Source organism: Lygodium microphyllum, chromosome 25, assembly GCF_053477565.2.
Source record: "Lygodium microphyllum isolate KBCC chromosome 25, Lygodium_microphyllum_v1.1.10, whole genome shotgun sequence".
Classification (NCBI taxonomy): Eukaryota; Viridiplantae; Streptophyta; class Polypodiopsida; order Schizaeales; family Lygodiaceae; genus Lygodium; species Lygodium microphyllum.
This window is the reverse complement of record NC_141159.1, coordinates 72,922,591-72,946,762: the sequence shown is the minus strand read 5'-3', so window position 1 is coordinate 72,946,762 and position 24,172 is coordinate 72,922,591. Positions and strand designations below refer to the sequence as shown.

The window sequence follows — 24,172 nt, the reverse complement described above, 5'->3', positions numbered from 1 at the left end:
TTTGGGCTTCTCAACTCTTTCTAATTTAAGAAGTTGCTCACAAATATGTTGATTCTCCTCTCTAAGGCTTTGAATGACTTAAAGAATAGAAGTCAACTCTTCCATTGAAACTCGAAATATATGCTCAAGTACTCAATGCAAGAGCTGAAAACAAGTAAACTTATAATTGTAAGTGTTAGCTTTCCTATGTTAGTTTTGTTAGTCTGTCATCTCTTGGTTGTGAGCTTCTATTAGAGTTTGCGGAGACATAGGAGCTTTGGCAATTTAGGTGCATTTTCTTTATTTGTCGGCTTCCTATGTGCATTCCTAGGCCAATTATTGCTTTCCATAGTCTATCTATACCTGTGAGACATTGTCATTGTCATTTGGGATGTTTTTAGGGTCACCCTTATTTTACTAGCATTTTTTCCTTCATTGACTAGCATTTATTCGTGGTTAACCAGCATTTATAGCCTCCCCTGATATAGATTGGCCATATTGTCAGAGTGCAGCGGTGCGGGAGCGCAGGACTGAGAGAGAGAGAACGCAGAGAGAGAAGAGAGAGAAAGAGACAGTGGAAGATGAAGATCTGCTGTATAAAGTGTGCTGAATACAAAGATATGCAGATATATACACGGACGCAGTGCGCTGGACTGCGTGTCTCCACCTCGACGATGCAACCTGCTGTTCACCTCGAAGTCCGCTGCAGTCTGCATTGTCTCCTGTCTGAAATCTGTGAATAGAGATGGAATCTGCGCGTGTCACCAGTCTGTAATCTGTGAGCAGAGAAGTGTAGGAGACTGCTGGAAATGTCGGCTATTTATAGCTAGAAATCTAGGAAAATAGGGCGCCAGAAAACTGCCTGTCGGCTGCATTAAATGCAGCCGACTGCCACGTGGCAGTCCGATTGTGCAGTTCGACTGCATACTGCGGCTGCCTGTCCGACTGCACTGGCTGCCGCTGCACTGGCTGTGATTTGATCTCTAACACCCCCTCTCAGAGCCTGGGCAAGGCAGAAGCCTGAGGGATCTGGAATGTCTCCGAAGTAGAGCCTGGGGAAGTGCCTTCGTAAACAAATCCGCAAGATTGTCCTCCGTCTTGCAGTACTCCACAGTGATGGTCTCATCCAGAAGCTTTTCTCTGATGAAGTGGTACTGGATCTCTATGTACTTTGTCCGGGCATGAAAAACAGGGTTCTGTGCCAAGGCAATGCAACTCTCATTGTCACATTGCAGCAAAGTAGGACGAGTCTGGGGGCACCCAAGCTCCTCCAATAATCTCCGAAGCCACACAGCCTCACATGTGGTGGAAGACGCGGCCCGATACTTCGCCTCAGTAGACGAAAGGGCTACCGTGGGCTGCTTCTTGCTACTCCATGAGATAACACCTGCACCCAAGGTAAAACAGTAACGTGTAGTAGACCGCCTGTGGTCCACATCATCGGCCCAATCCGAGTCGCTCCAACCTGCAAGTACAAGATCTGAACCATATGTCCTTGCGGGATAATGAATCCCTAAAGCAGACGTCCCCCTTAAATACTGAAGTATCCTCTGAGCAGCCTGCCAATGCACCATCTTAGGTTCACTCATGAACCCTGCCAAGAGCCCAACAACAAAACAAAGATCAACCCTAGTGTTGAGAAGCCAAATCAAGGACCCAATCAACTGACGATAGCGGGAAGCATCCGCCATAGGAGAAGCTGAATGGGAAGTGGCCTTCCAGTTCGGATCCATAGGAGTAGAAAGGGCTCGACAATCCTCCATCTCAAAGGACACCAAGAGCTCTTGTACATATCTCTGTTGAGAGATGAAGATCCCCCTCTGAGACTGATAAATCTCATGGCCCAAAAAGAAATGGAGTAGACCCAAGTCCATCATCTCAAACGTCTGATGTAAAGCTGACTTCGTCTCTTGGACTTGCTGTGCATCATCACCTGTGACAATCAAATCATCAACATATAATACAAAAAGCACACAACCATCCTTGGAAGTGTGAACATAAAGCTGCGGATCGGCCTTGGAACACCGATATCCCAACTGAGACTGGAGGAATGAATCAATCTTCTCGTTCCATGCACACGGAGCTTGCTTGAGGCCATACAAGGCCTTCTTCAACCTGTAGACTTTCCCATCTGAAGATCCAAAGCCAGGAGGCTGCTCAACATAGATCTCCTCCTTCAAATCACCATTGAGGAAGGCCGACTTCACATCCAACTGGTAAACAGGCCATCTCCTATGGCTAGCCAAGGCAAGAACAACTCTAATGGTCGCCATACAAGCTGTGGGGGCAAAAGTGTCATGACAATCAATCCCTGGGTGCTGTGCAAAACCTTTAGCAACAAGGCGAGCCTTGTGCTTATCCAAAGAACCATCGCTAAGGTATTTGGTCTTGAAGACCCACTTGACGCCAATTACCTTCTTATTCGGGGGGCGGGGCACGAGTGACTAAGTGCCATTCCTCTCAATAGCCTCCAACTCGGCTTCCATAGCTTTCTTCCATGGTGCGGACTGTAAAGCCTCCTTCATGGAGGTGGGCTCTCGATCCTGCATAACACGGGTCATCAAACAATAGTTAGAGTAAACAAGCTCCGTTGAATGTGCCTGGTGCCGCCGTGACTGCCGCGGACCATCCTGTGGTCCCCACTCCTCAGGAACCCCCTTGATCCTTGAATCTCGGAGTGTGTCACGGGCCCAGCGAGGAGGATGCCGAACCTCCCCTCGACGCTCTCCATCAAGAGAAGACTCTGGAATATCCACTGGTAGTAACTCCTCAGGGGTGACCGGTGGAACAGTAGACTCTATGTCAGAAATAGAATCATAATCAAAAGGCACGGGCTCCAGGGGAACTGTAGCAGGAGCCCAACTCTCCCCTGGATCTCCAAGAACGGGATGCTCCTCACCCGTTGATATAGCTTGAACCTCCACAAACCGCACATCGCGGCTAGTGTACACATCGCGCTTGACGGGATCATACAATTGATAGCCTTGGGACTGGGAGCTGTAGCCAACAAATACCTGTCTTCGGGAAGCTGCTTCAAATTTATCACGGTGAGCCTTGGGAATGTGAACATAGGCATCACACCCAAAAACCCTAAAGTAAGAAACATCTGGCTTGGTCCCAAAGTAAGCCTCAAATGGGGTCATCCCTTCCACAGCCGAAGTAGGGGATCGATTAAGGATGTGGACTGCAGTAGCCACAGCCTCGGCCCACAGAACCTGAGGGGTCTGTCGGTGCTCCATCATGGTGCGCGCCATCTCGATCACACTGCGGTTCTTCCGTTCAAGAATGCCATTTTCTTGAGGAGTGTTGGTGTTGGCAAACTCCTGGTGAATTCCTTTATCTGCACAAAACCGAGAAAACTCATTAGAAACAAATTCACCGCCCTTGTCGGATCGCAAGGTCTTCAACTTCCGGTCCGATCGGTTCTCCTCAAAGAGAAGCCAATCCTTGAAGTGTGAGAAAGCTTCTGACTTTAATGCCAAAAAATAGGCCCATGTCATCCTGCTGTAGTCATCTACGATCAACATGAAGTACGAGCTCCCACGCAAGGACTCATTCCTCATAGGGCCACATAGATCCGTAGATACAAGCTCTATCGGTGAAGTAGACCGCCGCGAAGTTGTGTGGGGAATGGCATCCCTATGCTGCTTTCCCCGAATGCAGGAGACACATGGTTGCTAGCTCACCACTATATCCGGCAACCCTTGAACAAGCTGTCCACGTGACGCCCTCCGAAGATAATTATAGTTGAGGTGACCAAACCGAGCATGCCATAACTCTGACTGTGACTGAGAGGTAAGAAGAAGAGTAGAGAGGGCGGTGGAAGACTTCAATTTATAAATGCCGTTCTCCTCATATCCGGACGATAGAACTTTCCTCGATCCAGGATCAAGGACTCGCACCGTAGTACTGTCAAACTCCACCAAAAGGCCAAGGGAGCAAATCTTATGAACTGACAGGAGATGGTATCCTAAGCCTGGTACATGCAAAACCTTTGAGGTATGGGTACCACCTCGTCCATCTGGAATAAGCTGCATCTTACCCCGATCTGCAATAGATTCTGAAGAGCTATCTCCAATGAGAATCTGTCCACGCGAGGGTCGCAACTGGGCAACACCATCTGAAGGAGTCATGTGCCGGGAGGCACCACTATCAACGATCCACTCTCGAGCCTGGGGAGCCGTCATCACAGTATTAGAAGCATTCGGTGAAGCGTCCTCAATGACAGCTAGATGAAGAAATGCAATTGATGAGGGTGCATCCACCGCTCCATAATCCTTGGTGTCCTTCTTGTCTTTGTCAGGGCAATCCTTCTTCCAATGGCTAGTCTTTCGACAAATATGGCATGTGGAGTCTTTGTCCTTGTCCTTCTTGGACTTGTTATCCCCTTTCTTCTTCTTTTGGCCCTTCCCCTTCTTCTGAGAGGCTTGACCTGTCAGCACCTCCGACTTGGAAGCATTCTGTCCCTTTAATTGTTCCTCTTGGTCCAAGACCATAGGAACCAACTCTTCCCAGCGAAGAGTAGACTCTCGCCCCGAAGCAATAAGGGCAGAGTAAAATGTACCGAATCGTGGCGGCAACTGGGACAAAAGTGTGATCACCATGTCTTCGGAGGAAATTGGCTTCCCCGCATTCTGAACCTGCATCTGAAGCTGCCTTAGCTTGTTAATGTGCTCCCGCAGCGAAGAAGACTTGTTTACGGACAAGGTCTGTATCTGTACCTCCAAAGAAACCCGCTTCATAAGGGTCATCCGATTGTACATCTGATCAAGCTCTAGCCATATCTCTCGAGCCACCGTCAAGTGCTCGATGTGAGCGATAACGGCTGTAGTACATGATAGAAAAAGAAAGGAATGAATCTTGGCATTCAGTTTGTCCCAATGAGACTGAGCCTTGGCCAACTCCGCACGAGCATTGGAAGAGAGTTTGGACTCATCTCTTATCGAGGGCCGGTCGATCTCCTCCTGTACAAGCTCCGCCAAATCATAGGACTCAAGGATGGCCAACATCATGATGCGCCAAATGCGGTAGTTGTCGCCGTCGAGCTTTTGATCTGCAGGAAGAGCCGGTAAGATAGGCACCTTCCGGTCCATAATCGACTGGAACTCCAAGTCAATCTCTGTAGACATCTTCACCTGTAATGCCTTCACAAACGCAAAAGCAGCCCCCTCTGACTGTGAAAACTCGGCCTGCTAAGGCTCTTCCGCGTCTTGAAACTTCTTGACCCGCCGGAGGCGACGAAAAAGCAAAACCTGCACTTGTAGGCTGAAAACTCAAACTTCCTCCGCGTCAAACAGCAGTAAACAGCAGCAAATCCACCACCTGGACTCCTTTCCTGTGCGCCCACACTCGCTTCAGCCTTGTTCCAAGGCGCAGCCCTCCTGTCTGCCCTCAAACGCAAAAGACGCAAATTTGTGTCACGATAGAAATTCCTCTTCAGGTTGATTCTGCGCTCAGTCAGCCCTTTAACACTGCTCTGATGCCATGTCAGAGTGCAGCGGTGCGGAAGCGTAGGACTGAGAGAGAGAGAACGCAGAGAGAGAAGAGAGAGAAAGAGACAGTGGAAGATGAAGATCTGCTGTATAAAGTGTGCTGAATACAAAGATATTCAGATATATACACAGGCACAGTGCGCTGGACTGCGTGTCTCCACCTCAACGATGCAACCTGCTGTTCACCTCGAAGTCCACTGCAGTCTGCACTGTCTCCTGTCTGAAATCTGCTAACAGAGACGGAATCTGCGCGTGTCACCAGTCTGTAATCTGCGAGTAGAGAAGTGTAGGAGACTGCTGGAGATGTCGGCTATTTATAGCCAGAAATCTGGGAAAATAGGGTGCCAGAAAATTGCCTGCACAGGTCGGACTGCCACGTGGCAGTCCGACTGCATACTGCGGCTGCCTGTCCGACTGCACTGGCTGCCACTGCACTGGCTGTGATCTGATCTCTAACACATATTTGGGTATTTTTTCCTATTTATAGCCAGCCCTCCACTTGGTGGACACACACACTCTTCAGTCTTCCGTCTTCCCTTTGCAGGTGCACTCTCAACACTTCGACTCTTCATGCTTGGTGTTGCCATCGTCATTAGCTTGATTTGGTGGTCTCACTGATGCTTTGGGCTGCGTGCAAGGACTAATTAGTTTACCATTGTATCAACATTCTTCTTCAGTTAGTGTGGTGTTCTTCATTTTTCCTTTACTTCTTCTCTCTCTCTCTGTGCTTCTCTATGTTCATATTTCTATTCCATTGCGCACTCTGGTATCATCGCCTAAGTGAGGGCATAGTCTAGAGATTTTTCGCAAAAGAGATTTTCGTCACGGAGGAGTTTCTCAGATCTTATAAATGCAGATTTTCAGCTTGCGTTTACACACTGTACAGGTGTTCTAGAACAAGGCGAAATTGTCTTAGGCGGTCCAATTTTTTGCGTTTTGTACAAAACACAGATTTGCATTTTGTAGCTGACCTCTTCTTGGTGTAGACAACATCCTTGTTGCAGGTGATAGCTTCTTAGGCATAGGTGACAACTTTTTGCTGTAGATGATAGCTTTTTGTGTAGGCGAGAGCTTCCTAGTGATCGATGGCTGTTTCTTTGATAAATGCAGTTCTTTGTGTGATTGTAGGATTCGAAGATTTCTTACGAATTCACGAGCTTTGATGACATAGAGGAGGAGCTTATTTCAAGACAGTCTTTTGAGCAGAGACATAGTGATCGTGATTATAGTTAGCGAGAGGAGTCCCCCGTTTGCACATGCTTCCCTTCTATTCATCTTTCATAGAAGGCTCCGTCCTTAGTGAAGATGCCGTACTTGATTGCCTTAGTGTAGGTGCTTGCCTTACTTTCATTACCCAAAGAAGACAAACTTGATGGTTCAAACTATTCATTGTGGTTGTGTAAGGTGGAGTGCATACTTGACACCTTCAATATTTGGGCTCTTGTTTGAGATTCCATCCCTTGTCCTAAGGAGGATCCAACAGATGGAACTTCTATGGATTGTGTAGCCTTGTGGGATCGGCTCAACTCTTGAGCCCGATCCTTTCTCTTTATGAGTTTGCAAGATTCTGTCCTTGTACATGTTCAACGGTTGAAGACTGTGGCGGAAGTGTGGAAGAAGCTTGCGTCTTTGTATCAACACAAGATGTTTGCCCGTAAGACTTTCCTTGAGAAGAGGTTGTAGATGCTTAGTCTTGATGATTTCTTCTCTATGAAGGAGCACATCATGAAGATGGAGGATATGAGAGGTGAGCTTGCCTCTCTTGGTCGGATGATATCCTTTGAAGACATGGTTGTGATCCTTTTGACTCAATTGCCATCTCCTTGGTTTGATGTCTTCTACATCATCCTTATCACATTGAGGACCCACAACACACTCTTATGGGAGGAGCTTTCATCACTTGTTTTGGAGCATGACAAGTGACTTAAGAGAGGTTTGGGCCAATGGCTCTGGCTCCGCCAAGGCATTTACTGCAGGTATAGGTGGAGAAAAGATGAAGAAGACACAGGACAAGGACAAGAAGCAGGAGGACAAGAAGGATGAGAAAAAGGACAAGCCGCTGAAGTGCCCACACTTTGGGAAGGGCAGTTATCCCCTTGGAGAGGTGTTGTCAAAACTACCCCCATTTGAAGCTTTAGGAGGAGGATTCGAAGGATTCGAAGGTTGCCCCGTTGATTACAAAGTCTGTCTTTCTACATGTATTTGATGAGGAGGATACAACTCTTGCTTCTTCCGCTCAGGAGAAGCCTTTGTTCGTTAATTGTGGGGCCTTTTCTCACATGACGTATAAACAAGATTGGCTTCAGGATCTGAGTGCCAGAAGGGACATAGTTACCATTGTTGACAACTCTACAAATCCCATTCAAGGAGTGCGGACTATTCCTTTGTTTCCAGACAGACATTCTTCTTTGATCAAAATTCTCTATACACCGGATTTAGGTTTTAACCTCTTGTTTGTTCATGGTCTTACATGGCTCGGTACCTGTGTGGTATTTATACAGGATGTGGTGATAGTGGAGGATGCTTCTACAAGTGCCGTTATTTGGACAGAATCCTAGGAGGGTGGGCTTTACACGGTCATAACCTTAGCCATGAGGTCGTTCGATGAGCTTGGGCTGCTTTGGCATGCTCGCTATGGTCATCTCAATTTTGACGCTATACGACAGACTTCTTGAAAGAAGATGGTGGAGGGACTTCATGACTTTCCTTCTATTTATACTTTGTGGCTTAGCTGTTTGAGGGGCAAGCAACATAGCCAGCCACATCCTTAGGTTGCCACTAGGAGGGCTTCTACCTTGCTTGAGTTGGTTCATACCGACCTTTGTGGATCCATGGGCACCACCTCCCTTGGGAAGGCCAAGTATCTCATATTGATTGTAGATGACTTAAGTCGTTATTTGTGGCCTTATTTTTTGGAGTATAAGAGCGAGGCATACTCGTGTTTTTGTGAGTGGAAGGCGCTTGTGGAGACACATACTACTTCCAAAGTTTGTGGCGTACGAGGTGATCATGGTGGAGAGTTTGCTTCTAATCTCTTCTCTTGGTTTTGCAAAGATCATGACATTCGGGTGGCGTATATCCATCTGAACACACCTTCGGAGAATGATGTGGTGGAGTGTGTGAATCAGACCATGTTAGAGATGACCCGATTAATGTTGAAGTATCTGGGTCTTTCTTATATCCTTCAGGGTGAGGTGGTGGCTACTATGGTTCACATTCGCAATCGTTCCTTGACTTCTGTTTGATAGGACATGACTTCCTACTAGGCTTTCTTTGGTCAAAAGCCTTGCATGTCTCACTTTTGCATCTTTGGATCTGATGCATTTGTCCATGTGGACAAGAAGTGGAAGACAAAGCTTGACTCAAAGTTCAAGAAGCTTATCTTCAGGGGCTACAACAGTACCATGAAGGGCTATCGACTCTACGGCCCGATGACACGGAAGCTTGAGGTGAACAGGGATGTGATTTTGGACGAGCCTTGGCCTCCGAGGATCCTATTGATTGTTCTATTCTCGATGATTCTTCGTCATCGACTGATCCTTCCCTACCCTTAGTTCCTCTCCTTCCTTGCAGGTTGCCTCTTCGCGCCCCTTTCTAGTCTTTAGTTCCTTCCCCTGCTCCTTCACTCTTTACTCCGGCTTTCCTACCACCTTTGATAGATGCGACTACTACTTTTTTGTCGTATACTTCCATCCGTTAAGCCTCCCCTTCGGAGTCTTCTAGGGCTGATCAGCCATCAGAGGGGGTGTCATAGGAATGTGAAATTTTCAGATGCTTAAATCTTGCTGATAACATTTGATTAATTTATTAATCAAATGTACAAGGTTGTTGAGCACGTGTTGTACATGGCAATTATTTTATGGTAACAGGCCAAGGATCCAAAGGATGTAGTGGGTGACAAAGGCAAAAGTTGTGATATGTTATCGCGAGTGGGTTTTGGTGGTCAATCGGTATCATGTGTGACCCTAGGATAGTGGTTTGACCAATAAGTGTTAGTGGTGATGCTAGGGACTAGCATGCTAGCAAACAAAGGTTGGGGACCACTTTAGGTTGCAAATAGTCTAGCCAATTAAATTTTGGATGGACACATTTAATTTTGGGCAGAGTCAGAAGGGTTAAATTTAATTTTGAGAATTATTTAATTTTGAAAATTAATTAAATGATTGGATAATAGTGGAAAATGGGTTTAGAAAGCCCATGCATGACTTAAAAACGTCTTTGGAGGCCAGAGAGGCATTCAGTGCATTCGTCAGCAAGAGAGAGGGAGGAGATGTTGTTGGTCTAATCTACAGTCATTGGAGGACCTTTTGAGGCAACCAAGGGCAGAAGAAGACCAATCAGTAGAAGGTGGCAGCAATTGTGAGGCTTCCTGGAGCCGGCGATGGCAAATTCTGGCATTCCTAGTAGTAGGCAACAGCTCTTGGGCAGTATTTGATAGGCTGCAGCCAATCTGAAGGCCTTTCTCGTGAAGAATTCCTGGATTTCTCTCTCTTCTAGTGTTCTCTCACCTTCTTTTGCTTGTGCTCAGTTAATCTCAGCACTTTTGAGCCTTTTGGATCAGTTTTCAGTCAAATTTGGTGGATAGTAGAGAGATCTATGTTGTAAACCCTAAATTTCTGCAGAAATTAGGGGTTGATAGCCACCTCAAGGTGTGCGCCAATTGGTGAAGGCATTATACACTGAATTTTGTACTTGAAATTTGTATAATTGGCAGGGAATTCAGATGCCAGCCCATTCATTGTAACTTGGGGCAACATTTGGCCAGTTGGAGGTTCATTTGTGCAAGTCTTGGGTGAAAAATCAAGGGGCAATTGGTTGGAATTGATTGTTGATTGTTGCTACAGCAAAAGGGGCTTTTGGAATAGCAAAGGAGGTTGTGAATCTCAGCTTGTACTCATTCTATTAGCAATTAAGGTAAAAAAATATGGAAAGGGGCACTAGTTTTGGGGCCAACAGGGTGTCCAATGTTCAAGATTATCAAGGTAATTTATGCATTTTAAGTTATGTTCATTTGTTGATTGCTATAGTTAAGTGCTTAATCAGGGAATGACGGAAGGCTGGTTTCGTTGCTTCATTGTCGGAATACCACTCAATCCCTTGATTTGGTGGGCTTGAGGTACTTGATTGCAAGACAAAGCTTTGTTCTAGTGCTGATTTTTGCTCTCATATGAGAAATTACAGTAATATGTCTTTATACAATGAGATGCAATCAAGCACTGATGATGTCTCTCAGTATGAACATTCACATGGGAATGAAGGAAATGCAATGTCTAACCTTGGACAAGGCTCAATCTATGGATAACAAGTTGAAAATATTGTTGTTGGGCAAGATGCAGGGCCTGCAAGGCATAATGAGGTTGATGACCAGCAAAGTGAAGAGGAATTGATGAGATGAGGATAGCAGCAAATCTCTTCGCTGAATTAGCAAAGGATCCTTAGTTTACCCAATTCATTGAATGCTGCGAAGAACGACAACAAAGGCAAGAAGAAAAAGGCACCTTCTACACCTTCGGAACAACAAGGTGCACCAAAGGTAATGCCAAAACCTTGATTTGAAGCTTCCAAATATGCAAATGAAATAAAACAATTGGTACCTATGGGGCAAGGAATGCAAATGAAAGGCCATCATGGAAGTGCCAATCCAATGGATTTTGGACAACAAGGTATGTATTCTATGATGGGGCAGCCAGGATATTTTGGTGGTAGAATGATTTTTCATGCTATGGTTGGACATGGACCGCATACGGGAATGTATGGCATAAATCCCTATGGTATGTAGTAGCCAATGCACGGTGTGCAAGGTCCAATGTATTCAGGTATGGTTGGAAATGTGCAAAACCCTATGTATGGCAGCATTGGTTTGATGCTTGGGCGCAAAGTAGTGAGCTTGGTAATGCATTTGCACCCCCGAATGCTTATGGGGCTCAAGGAATGAGTGTTGTTCATGCAAATGCGCCGTTTGGTATTGGTTTTGATGTAAATTCAATGAGTGTACCCTTTTTGTAGCAGCTAGTGTATGACAACTTGACACCCAAAGGGGCAGCAAAAAACTATGATGAGGGTGGAAAAGCAATGAAATTTGAGTCCTTCAGTGGGTGCACAAGATAGGTTGAAAGCTTTGACTTTCATTTGGCAGTTTGATGTAGCCTATTCAAGGGGAAACTTCATCGAGTCCTCAAAGATTCGAAAGGCAGCCTCTTTCTTGAAAGGGAATGCATTGTGTGGTGGTCCACTCTTTTGATGCAAGATAGAGCACCATCAACGTGGGTACAATTCAAGCAAATATTAGCATCAAATTGGTTGACCAAGTACCTTTGAGGTGGACATCATGGCAGCTTGGAATAAGTTGGATGCTAAGGAATGTAAGAATTTGGAGCAGTATAATAAGAAGATTTGGGATGCATCATTGCTTATAACTTCTTATATTGCGAGGTAGCCCTTCATGAGCAAGTGAAAAAATATGTTTGTGGATTGCCCAAATGTTGGAAATAAAGGCTCATCGTGCCTTTTACCATGTTCGGGTGTGAACGCACCCCTATAGTTCTTGTACTTTATATATGTTATCAAAACCTAAAGAGTGCTATGCTAGTCTTTGTACCGAACATCAAGTGTGTTGTGCTCACTCTCCCCTCTCCGTTCTCTACTCTGTGTGTGTGTGTGTTATTCGTAACATTTACTCTCAGCTCGGTCAAATCTCCATCAATGTGGTATCAGAGCTTAAGGAGTGCACACTTCTTGAAGTTGGACAGGCTAGTTAGGCGACCTCAAGTGAGAGGTGTCGGCATCAGTAGTTAGTGTTTAGCAGCTGTAGGCCAGATTCAACATTTGACTACTTGATGGAGGTAGTCGGACCAGCGTGCACAGCTTTGGTAGTTGAGAGGCGTAGCGAGTAGGGGATCAACAGGTGGCAGCTTTGTTAATGCCTGCTGCAGGCGCAATAGGCGATAGGTCGACGAGGGCCACATGGGACATGCATGTGACCAAGACCATGCGGCAGATGGGACGAGTTGTGATGGGTGATCTGACGGGACAGACTGCAACCTGTTCGATAGGTCACTTGTGACCAGATGGGCCATGGATCACGAATCGGCGGTCAAATCTATCATTTTTTAAATATTTCAAATTTGTTCCCCTTCCACAACTAGGTGTTCGCACACACATGCACAGTGTGCAAGGTGTTAGGTATCATGAAATGCCACTTCTCTAGTGTCACCAACTAATACTTACGGCCAAATGAATGACCTAGGCCAACAACTAGCTTCAGATACCACCAAGTACATGTGTGGCATAACTTATAACAACTTTCGCCTTTAGCATCTCGTGATTTCCTTGGGTCTCGGGCTCGCAAATTTACTCTAACCCTAGCTACACTTCACATATGTAACATTTACTTAACCATGTGATAAAAAAATAATCCACATGTTAAGTGAGGTTTAAAAAATACATGTCATTATGACAAAGTTATTAATCAAATGTGCAAGGTTGTTTAGCACATGTGTTGTACATGGCAATTATTTCATGGTAACAAACCAAGCTAGGATGTAGTGGGTGTCAAAGGCAAAAGTTGTGATAAGCTAGTCTGACTGGGTTTTGGTATTTCGTTGGTATTAGATGTGACCCTAGGACAGTGGTTTGACCAATAAGTGTGAGTGGTGACACTTAGGACTAGCATTAATTAATTAATTAATGCTAGCAAACAAAGGTTGGGGACTGCTTTAGGTTGCAAATGGTCTAGCCAATTAAATTTTGGATGGATATATTTAATTTTGGGCAGGGTTAGAAGGGTTGAATTTAATTTTGAGAATTGTTTAATTTTGAAAATGAATTAAATGACTGGATAATGCTAGAAAATGGGTTTAGAAGGCTACCACTTGGCAAAAATGCCCAGGCAAGACTTAAAAATGTCTTTGGAGGCTAGAGAGAGGGATTCAGTGTATTCGGCCAGCAAGAGAGAGAGAGGAGATACTGTTGGTTTGATCTACAACCATTGGAGGACCTTTTGAGGCAACCAGGGGCAGAAGAAGACCAATCATTAGCAAGCGATAGCAATTTTGAGGCTTCTTGAAGCCTGTGATAGCAATTGATGGCTGGCGAGACTTCGGGCATTCTCTTACCTTCTCTTGCTTGTGCTCAGTCAATCTCAGCATTTTTGAGCCTTTTGTATCAGTTTTTAATCAAATTTGGTGGATAGTAGAGAGATCTATGCTGCAAACCCTAAATTTTTGCAGAAATTAGTGGTTAATAGCCACCTCAAGACGCGTGCCAATTGGTGAAGGCATTATACACCGAATTGAGTACTTGAAATTTGTGGCAGCATTTGGATAGTTGGAGATTCATTTGTGCGCCTTGGGTGAAAAATCAAAGGGCAATTGGTCGGAATTGATTGTTTATTGTTGCTACAGCAAAAGGGGCTTCTGGAACAACATAGGAGATTGTGAATCTCAGCTTGTACCCATTCCATTAGTAGTCAAGTTAAAGAAATACTTAAAGAAACGACAATTTTGGGCCAATAGGGTGTCCAATGTCTGAGATTATCAAGGTAATTTGTAAATTTAAAGTTATGTTCATTTGTTGATTGCTGTAATTTAGTGCTTATTTGGGAAATTACCACCCTTTCCAAGATGGAAGGTTGGTTTTAGTGGGAGCCTTCTTTAGATGAGGAGGATTTACCTTCCCTTGGTGAAGGGGAGTCCTTACCCTAGATAGGTGAATTACAGGTACCGGAGACTAGTTAGTCTCCCTCGCAGCAAGACGAACCTATTCGGATCCCTCGTTGGTACCGATTGCTCATGCAGGATTCAAGTGTTTTTCACATTCCTGCTGCTATTTCAGGTCCATGCAGATCCGCTTGCTTACATGCCCACTAGAATAGTTCACTTTGTGTGAGCTACGCTCTTATGTCACAGATTCTTCATGCGAGTGAGGCTACTTTGTTGAGGAGGCTCTTGCATAGGATATTTGGCGTCAGTCAATGCAAGAGGAGCTCGATTCTATTGAGCATAATCAGACTTGCGAATTGGTTCCACGTCCCCCGCGGTGGAAGGTGATGGGTGTGAAGTGGGTCTATAAGACCAAGTACTTGGTAGATGGCTTCTTGGACAAAGCACAAAGCTCAGCTTGTTGCCAAGGGTTTTCCTCAAGGGACAGGTTTCGACTATTTTGAGACTTTTGCCCCTACAGCTTCTACTATTTGGCTTTTTTTGGCTCTTGCAGCCCATCACCACTGGCCTGTTTATCAGATGGACGTCAAGTCTGTCTTTTTGAATGGTGTCCATGAGGAAGCGATTTATGTTTCATAGCTTGCCAGTTTTCTTGTGTAGGGGAAGGAGGACCATGCCTACAAGTTGCGGAAGGCCTTGTATGACCTGAAGCAGGCTCCTCGTGCTTAGTACCAGAGGATTGATCGATTCTTTCTATAGAGTGGCTTCCATCGATTCGCTCATTACCAAGGTTGTCTCTGTATGTGGTATGGACTGATCTGTATGGCACGGTACGGTACGTATTCATACGATTGAGTACGAAAAAATAGACACTTTTTGGCCACTCCGTCAAGCCTACAACTTTCTTTTTTTAATCAGCTTTTCTTTTTTTTATAATTTTTTCTTTCTTATTTCTCTCTTTTCCAAGTGTCTCTCTCTCTCTCTCTCTCTTTCTCTTTCAAGCTTCTTACACCCTCTTTCTCTTTAGCCTCTCATCTCTCTCTCTCTGTCTCTCTCTCTCAATCTTCTCTCTCTCTTAACCCCACAATTCTCTTATTTGTATGATCATTCATGTATGAGTATCCACTTCCATCTATGTAGTTGTAAGTTGTAGGTAACAGTAGTGCATGTTGTGGATGCAGCATCAGGTTTTGGCATGTTACCCTCAAGTATTCATCTTGTATACTCTAATAGCATTGCTATTTAGACATGAAACTTCTATTCTATTATCTTTAGTCCAAAGTAATCAAGTTAAATTTTTTTTGTACTTATATTGTATTGTACGTTATAAAATCTTAAGGTATCATTTAGTACCATATTTTATCGTACCGTACCGTATCATACTTTTTGTACGTGACAACTATGCTCATGACCCCAACCAATACTTCAAGGTTGAGGGTGAGAGGTGTGTTTTGCTCATCTTGTACGTGGATGATCTTATTATTGCAGGGAGCTCTACTCTGGAGATTGATCGTACTCCAGAGATTTCGGGATAGAAGTTTGACATGACGGATCTTGGGATTCTCCATTTCTTCCTTGGCTTTGGAGATCTATCAGATGGCACAAGGTATTTTTATTTCATAGCACAGGTACATTTTTGAACTTCTCTCGGAGTTTGGTATGGCTGAATTTCAGCCTATTTCTTGCTCCATGAACCCAAAGTCCAAGCTTTTGGCAATTGCAGCTTCCCTTACAAATGCCACTTGTTATAGGTGTCTTGTTGGTTCCCTCATTTGGCTTATTCATACTCGCCCAGATGTTTCTTTTGTTGTGGCATTGTTGTCTTCTTTCATGAAGACTCCCACTCGGGAGCATTGGAGAGCGGCCTTTTGCATTCTTTGTTATTTACAGGGGACTTGATCCTATGCGATCTTGTGTAGAGAGGGGGTTACCCTCTATGGTTGGAGTTATTGTGACTTAGTAGGTGATGTGGATTCACGATGGTCCACTATAGGTTATGTCTTCTCCCTTACATTGGGAGTTATCTCATGAAGTAGCAAGAAGGAGCCTACTATGGTCCTTTCTTCTAGAAAGGCAAAGTATCGTGCATTATGTTCTATAGCTGTGGAGATTGTTTGGCTTCGTTGCATGTTGGCAGAGATTGGTTTTCTTTAGCTTGGACCTATAGAGCTGCGTGTGGACAACTAGAGTGCTTACCTATGGCTAAGAATCCTGTGTTTTGTGCTTGCATGAAGCACATCGAGGTTCAATAAAACTATGTTTGCAAGCGGATCTTGAATTTCGAGTTAGCGGTGGCTTGTTGTCCCATGGAGGACATTGCGGCGGATCTCTTCATGAAGCCTTTGCCTAGGGATTCTATGCTTCATGATATGAGGTTGTGGGGTCTTCAAACACTCCCAAGATCTGAGAGGGGGTATTAGTCTGCTTATGTTTGTTATGTCAGTCTGTCATCTCCTAGTTGTGAGCTCTTGTTAGACTCTAATGTAGACATAGGAGCTATCGCAGCTTAGGTGTATTTTTTTAATTTGTTGCCTTCCGGTGTGCATTCCTAGGCCAGTTACTGTTTTCTAGAATTTGCCTACACCTATCAAACATTCTCATTGTCATCTGGGATTTTTTCGGGGTCACCTCTATTTTTTGGGCATTTTTTCCTTCATTGACCAGCATTTATTCTTGGTCAACCAGCATTTATGACCTCCCCTGATGAAGGTCGGCCATATTTGGGTATTTTTGGCTATTTATAGCCAGCCCCCCACTTGGTAGATACACACACTCTTTAGTCTTCAATCTTCCCTTTGCAGGTGCACACTCCGACACTTCGACTCTCTGTGCTTGGTGTTACCATCATCATCAGCCTCATTTGGTGCCCTCATTAATGCTTTGGGCTGCATGCAGGGACTGATCAGTTCATCATCATTGTATCGTCTTTCTTCTTCAGTCCGTGCAGTATTCTTCCTTCATCCTTTGCTTCCTCTCTCTCTCTCTCTCTCTCTCTCTCTCCTTGTGTTTGTGTTTCTCTTCCGTTGTGCACTCTCACGTTGAGCGCTACCAGTGTTGGGGTGATGATTAGAAACTCATGGCCATGAGCGCTTAAGAGAAATGGAGACAGGTTGAGGATTGAAGATGGGCAACCCCCTTGAAGAAGTGCGTGTTTGCTCAACCGGAGTCCCTAAGGAAAGAGCTCTGTTACAATCAATCTAAGAGCGAGGAGAACTCTCTCATAGATGTGTAAGATTTACATGCACACATGCACCACTTACTGTGCAATAAAAACAATTGATTTTTTTACAAGAGGAGAGTAGAAAGAGGAAAAATTAGCCTTTCTTTGTTGTTGAATTGCAATGCATTGATATAGCTTTCTTCTTGTTCTTGAAATGGAAGAGAGCTTGAGAAGGAGGTGTTGTAATGAATATTTATAGGTTTACTGTGTTGTAAAATAACAACGAAAGAGGAGAAAATATAGAGACATTTGATTATGGATTGGAGAATGATGATGGAGATGAATACAACCAATTTTATGCCATCTTTAGTTTCTGTACATGAGTTAACAACTAAGAAAAGTGATGTAGAATGAGGAAAAACAATCTTTCTTTATAGAAGAAAGGGGAGAGCTAGTACAAAAGGGAAAGTAGAGTAGCACAAGACAAGTATCCAACCACATGTCATAAGGTGTGACAAGTGGTGGGATACTTGGAAGCTTGTGTAACAAGTGTCCTAAGACTTGTTTCTCTATGTCCTTTCCTTTTGGGTTGAAAATTGTCAAAAGTAAAAACAACCAAATTTACTAAGTATTGCCAAAACACAAAACTCACATTTTTAGGTCGATCCAAGGCTCCTAAAATTTAGGGATCTCCTAAACCCTAATATGGATGTCATGTGAAAGCTTTTTTTGAGTATAACATAAAAACAATGTTGGAATCTTCATATGACTTCTATCTAATGATATATGCATTTTAAACTTTCAGTCTACACATTCACAATGCACACTTATTTCATGATCATTCCATCTTGTTGATTGTAATTGTCTATTTTGGCGGATCTAGGCCACATTTCAAGGCATTAATCATTTGTTGTGTGTACTTAACCTTGATATGCTTGACTTTTGGTCGTTATACAGGTGGAAGTGTGTACTGTCTTGTCTATAACCCATTGCATGGGTCCACCATGACCTATGACCACTCATTAGTGGCCAGCTCTAATGCACTTTTCTAGACATCTAATAGTTACAAAGGAAACAATTTCAATAAATAATTACATATGCAAATTAATCAAAAGGATACAAATTCTTTTTTTTTTTTTTTGGTATTTTGACATAAGACACTTTGGTGGAGGTGACACAATGCATTTTGTTCTTGGACAGTGGCCATTTTGTTAGTGGTGAGCTAATTTGGGCATCCATATTTTAGACCTAGATAGTTTATGTGACGGGCTATTTATAGTCCCCTCATGCTACTCATCCATTTTTAATTCAGTCAGCCTCCTCATTTTTGTGTCATCCTCTTGCCTCTATCTAGCACTCACATTGACGCTTTGAGTTCTAAGCTGCATGTTGGGGTTGACTATTGCTACCTTGTATCATTTAGTCTTTTGTGAGTTTCTTCTCTCCCCTACATTTCTTTCATTTTTCTTCTTTGTTCACTCCATGTTCACTTTTTTTTCTGCTATGCACTCTTACAATTATACAGGTTCCATTTTCAATGTGAATAACTGTTCGAGGAATCTTCCTATTGTTGTACCTATTTCCATTTGTGCACCACCCATCCCATAGGTTCTATCCTATCCCGCACCATCTCCTCCAATACCCTTTCAAAGGGGGATGATCTCAGAGATACGATTGTGAATTCCTATGCGTCTTGTTTCAAAGGGGGGTTCCTAGGATTGTGATGGGCTTTTTTTGGGATTGTAGTTTTCCACGGGTCTTTCTTTCATACAGTGACCTCTTTCCTTCATCATTGAACCACCATCCCTACCACCTGCGTGCCCATCCCATGGCCCCTAGTCCTTGTTACTCTTTATTGGCCACCACCCCTACAACTTGCGTGCCCGTCCCTTGGCCCTTGGTCCTTGTTACTCTTTATTGGCAATTTATGGCACCTTCGATGGCTCCTTGTTGTCATGATATCATCTCTCAGTTGGGTTAGGGGCTTGGCTCACCCATTCTCGATGATTGGACATTAGTAGAGTGATATGTTTGAGGCCTCTTCAAACCCATTGGCCTATGGTGGCCTCCCATTGGTTCAGGCATTCATCGGGAGAGGGGATCATATGCACCTTGGCTAGCATTCTTCATTGATGGACTTCATTGGCAGTGGCTCTCTTCTTGCCATCCTCAGGTCCATTCCACTCCTTTGGCGTTTGGCCACATCGAGGATTTGAGAGGGGTGGTTAACAGTCATGTGCCTCTTGTTTGGTCATCTTCTGCCTATGAGCCTCAAGTCCTCTCAGAAGAGGACATTAGGAGCTCTAATGGTATATTTCTCTGTCAGTTTATTTATCCTAGACACTTTTAGGTGGAGGTGCACTCCTGCATTTCACACTAGGGCAGCCTGTTTTCATCTCATTCCAGGTAGGCATTTATTGCCATGGCAGGGTGGATTTCGGGCAGCTAGGCATCATTTGATTCAGCATTTCATACTTGCATGGCATTTTATGCAGGTTGGTCGGTTTCAGCATGATTGCCTAGTTATAGTTTCCCTCCCACTCCACTGTCAGCTGGTCAGATCATTGCCAGCTCACACCACTTTGTCTTCATCCTCTTGCCTCAGTGTGGGGCCCTCACAGATGCTTCGTGCTTCGTGTATTGGCTGACTGAGATCAGCCTTGTATATTCGCGTTTCTGTCAGCTTTGTTCCTTCGTTGCATTGAGTTCTGCTGGTCTTCTTGTACCCTATTCACTCCATGTTCATTGTTCCTTTCTGATGTGCACTATCACAGAGATGACCCGAATCCACATGCACATCAGTCACTGTTTGCAACATTGACATCAATACCTCATCATTTCTTTGTCTTCAACCCCCTTGCACTATGAAAGTCCTTGGTGGATTGCTAGTCTTGCATGTGGCATCTCTCTAGACTCTAGGGTATGACTTACTCTTAGATGGGGCTGTCCATGTCCAATGGATGGGACCTCTAGTCCGGATGTTTGGGCAACTGTTTCCAGCCTTTTGTGGGTGGTTTTTGGACTGTTTTGGCAGCTGGCTGAGGGCTTTCTCTCTGACTATAGACACATCTCCACACACACTCTCTCCTCCACAACACATTTGCTCCCTGTCTCCTCATTCAAATTTCAAATTTTTACTCTCCCCCTCTTTCTAGAGGGGATCACCATCATGGAGCCAAGACAACAGCTATGAATGATTGATGGGGTAGCTATTATTGGTGTTTTGTGAAGTGCTTTGTGGGGCATCATCAGCATCTCTCTCTTTCTCATACTGAACAATGCACTAGTAGCCATCAAGAGTAAACCTCTCTCCATCTTCTTAAGCTCTCAAGCTTTCTTCCCTCAACTTTGAAGCCCTCTAGTCCCAAGCTCTGTCCTATTCCCTCAAGCACTAAATGTCTCATATGTACTGGCTATGCAAAGGTTGTAGTGCCAGCTTGTTTGCAGCAATCTGCACTGTCTAAAATTGTCTTTAACTCAGACTGTGTCTCGTATGTACTTGCATATATGTATGGGTTTTTGATCGATTATAGAATTCTATTCCAGTTAGTTATGACTTATTGAATGTTGGATTGCTTCTTCTATGAATGAAGGTCCTACACATGGATCGAAATGATTATTATGGTGGAGAGTCAGCATCTCTCAATCTGACACAGGTATTCTTTTCTTGCAGTTTGGTAAGAAGAGGTCAAAGCTTGGATGCTAACAAGCATATTGAATGTAATGGTTTGAAATTTCTCTGCAGTTGTGGTCCAAATTCAAGGAAAATGACAAACCTCCTGCACATCTAGGTTCAAGTAGAGATTACAATGTGGACATGGTTCCTAAGGTTTTCAACTTTTGGTTGAGGCTTAAATGTTTGCTTCTACAGAGATGTAAGCATTCAGAGCAATGCTTGTGTACATTAGCTAATGTGGTTAGCTGTCTGCCTTTGCAGTTTATGATGGCTAATGGGGCCCTTGTCCGAGTACTGATCCACACAGACGTGACAAAATATTTGATGTTCAAAGCAGTGGATGGAAGCTATGTCTTCAACAAGGGAAAAGTGAGAAGATTTACTCTGTTAGTAAAGGATTAATCTTTTGTGATTTCTTGTCCATAGATAAGACTCTGATAAGCATTTCTGATTCATCTTTGTTTATGATCTGACATCCTTAGTCTAACCACATTTGAAATCCAGTCTTTGTTTGGAATGGCCTTACTAATTCTTAGTCATCCGTTTTGACTAATAAAATTTTCAATGCTCACAGATCCACCAAGTTCCTGCAACAGATGTGGAGGCCTTAAAGTCGCCCCTTATGGGCCTTTTTGAGAAGAGACGTGCAAGGAAGTTTATTATTTACGTCCAAGACTATGAGGAAAACAACCCAAAAACACATGATGGTTTGGACCTTACGAGGGTGACTCCGCGAGAGATTTTTGCGTATGTCTCTTAAAAAATCTATGTGCTTTTAATTGAGGCATATGTAGGGATGACAGTTTAGCTGATGCATATTCACAATCAAACTAAGTGAGCTAGGGGTTAGTTGTTTGTGGGTCTATGAGTGTTGTATCTAACATGTTCTTTTCTATAAAGAAAGAAGACACATCAATTGTACAATCTGGTGGATAGGTTTTGTAAGTCTGACATTTGGATTGGGAGATGATGAATCACTAACAGAGTCCTGAATACATGACAATGCCCATAAGGAAATGTATAAATATGCTCCAGTTAAAACATTACCATGAAAGGCCTGAAAGGGCCTTATCTGTTTGTGATGGCATTGTTTGATAGGTCAGTGAGATACAGGATGACAGCCCTTGCTTCCTTTTTAGCTGGCAGCTGAAGTCTTAAGATTGTCAGCGTCAGAAATACAGATATGTGTGTGTGAGAGAGAGAGAGAGAGAGCCCATACTTCATTTTTGCTGGCTTCTGAAGTCTTCAAATTGTCAGCTTCAGAACTACAGGTGAGTATCAGAGTCTAGAGAGGCTGAGATAGGGACTCTTTTATGAGTTTGTATGCATAAAAAGGGGATTTTAGAGAGACTGTTTTGAAGAAATTGTGTGAATTGAAGGCATAGTTGTCAGGTACAAAAGGTACGATAAAATACGGTACTAAATGGTACCTTAAGATTTTATAAGGTACAGTATGATATTAGTACATTAAAAAAACTTGATTATTTTGGACTAAAGATAATACAATAGATATTTCAAGTCTAAATAGCAATGCTATTAGAGTATATAAGATGAGTACTTGAGGGTAACTTTCCAAAACCTAATGCTTAATGTGCAACATGCGCTATTGCTACGTACAACTTATAACAATGGGAGTGGATACATCATACATGCATGATCATACAAATAAGAGAAGTGTGGGCTTGAGAGAGAGAGAAGGTTGAATTAAATTGTTTGAATCTCAAATAACCTAATCTCATAGGAGAATCATATTAATATAAGGAGCATTTAGCTCATTCCAAAGTGCAGTTCGAATGGGAAAGATGTATCCATTGAGTTGGTACCTTATGGTACTAATACGTAAGGTACGGTACCTAAAGTATGGTATAGTATCAAACCTTTTGTATGTGGTACTAGTGCAACAATGGTTGAGAGAGAGGAAGAGGCTAGAGAGAGAGAGAGAGAAGGTTGAGAGAGAGAGAGAGAGAGAGAGAGAGAGAGAGAGAGAGAGAGAGAGAAGAGGCTCGAGAGGTTTCAGCTAACCAGGTGTATCATCTTCTGATTAAAGTTCATCAATGGCTGGTTACTAAAGCTAATACTGTATGGGGATTGCGTAATCTCGGTCATGGTGGAAGGTAACCGTGATGGAGAGCTGGTTGAACAAGACACCTTTCAAATGCAAAGTCTTTCTTTGGAGGGTGATGATTGGTGGTCTTCCTCTTGCTTCAGCCCTTTCCAAGCGTCAAATCTCCAACGGCAATTGTTTCTTTTGCACCACCAGTTTGGAATCGGCCTGTCATTGATTTATTTCTTACCCTCTCGCTAAGAAAATCTGGTCACTCTTGTCAGTAGTTTGGCGAGCGGTGGTTGGTTTCTCGCTAAGCCCTTTTGATTGGGTTTTTGTGCGGCCCAAATACCCCACACCGGCACAGCCGCATATGAAGATCTTGTTCCACTTTCTTAGATACTGGGGTTGTTGGCACAATTGGACCATTCGGAATGCTTTTCTTTTTGATTCGGCCTTTAATGTTCAGAGACATATTGCTAGGCTTAAAGGTCTCTTGCATTGGTAGATAGATCTCATTCGGCACTCTGACTTACTCCCTCGAGAGGACTTACTTCCCTGGCATATGGCAATTTCCTCTGCGTCTTTGCCATGACTTTTGTAACTCTTTTGTTGTTTAGTACTTTATAAATATAACATCCATTACGAAAAAAAAGAAGAGGCTCGAGAAGAAAGTTGTAGACTTAAAGGAGAGGGGCCAAAAAGTGCCCATTTTTCGTACTAAATCGTACAGATACGTACCGTACTGTACGGATCAGTCCATACTACGTACGGAGACAACCCTGATTGAATGAGTTTGCCAAAGGACAAGAATAGTTGTATCTTTCAAGTGCCCGGACAGATGCTCGTGCATACTGTTCAATTCATCTCCAGGTTTTACGAGTTTTCATCATTGTTTTCCAAAATTTGTTTATTAGGCTTCATGATAGAATAAGATCTGTTGATTTAACTAGAACTTTGTGTGTTTAAAGATCATGTGTGTCTTGATGGAGTCATTTTCTGCTTGGAAAAATGCGTCTTACAATGTAATTTATTCTTTTAGATTGGATTGCTGTTAACATCTACAGGATAACATTGATTGAACTGAAATGGTCTTCACTGGTTTCTATACAAATGCCATTCATACGTTAATCTGACACTGTTAAGACTTTAGCAAATCAT

General features: G+C 43.6%; 1 protein-coding gene across 4 annotated transcripts in view; it reads left to right on the top strand.

The window, feature by feature from the left end:
• LOC148014382 (guanosine nucleotide diphosphate dissociation inhibitor 1-like) overlaps positions 1–24,172 on the top strand; it is a 46,471-nt gene that overhangs the window by 18,891 nt on the left and 3,408 nt on the right. The window contains exons 2-6 of one of the 4 annotated variants that reach the window (XM_087666183.1): positions 15,620–15,737; positions 20,885–20,947; positions 21,037–21,120; positions 21,229–21,336; positions 21,542–21,714. In XM_087666183.1, the coding sequence (XP_087522309.1) occupies positions 20,894–20,947; positions 21,037–21,120; positions 21,229–21,336; positions 21,542–21,714 (419 nt within the window). In that variant the 5' untranslated portion in view covers positions 15,620–15,737; positions 20,885–20,893. The other 3 variants (XM_087666182.1, XM_087666185.1, XM_087666184.1) reach the window with 3 other exon arrangements.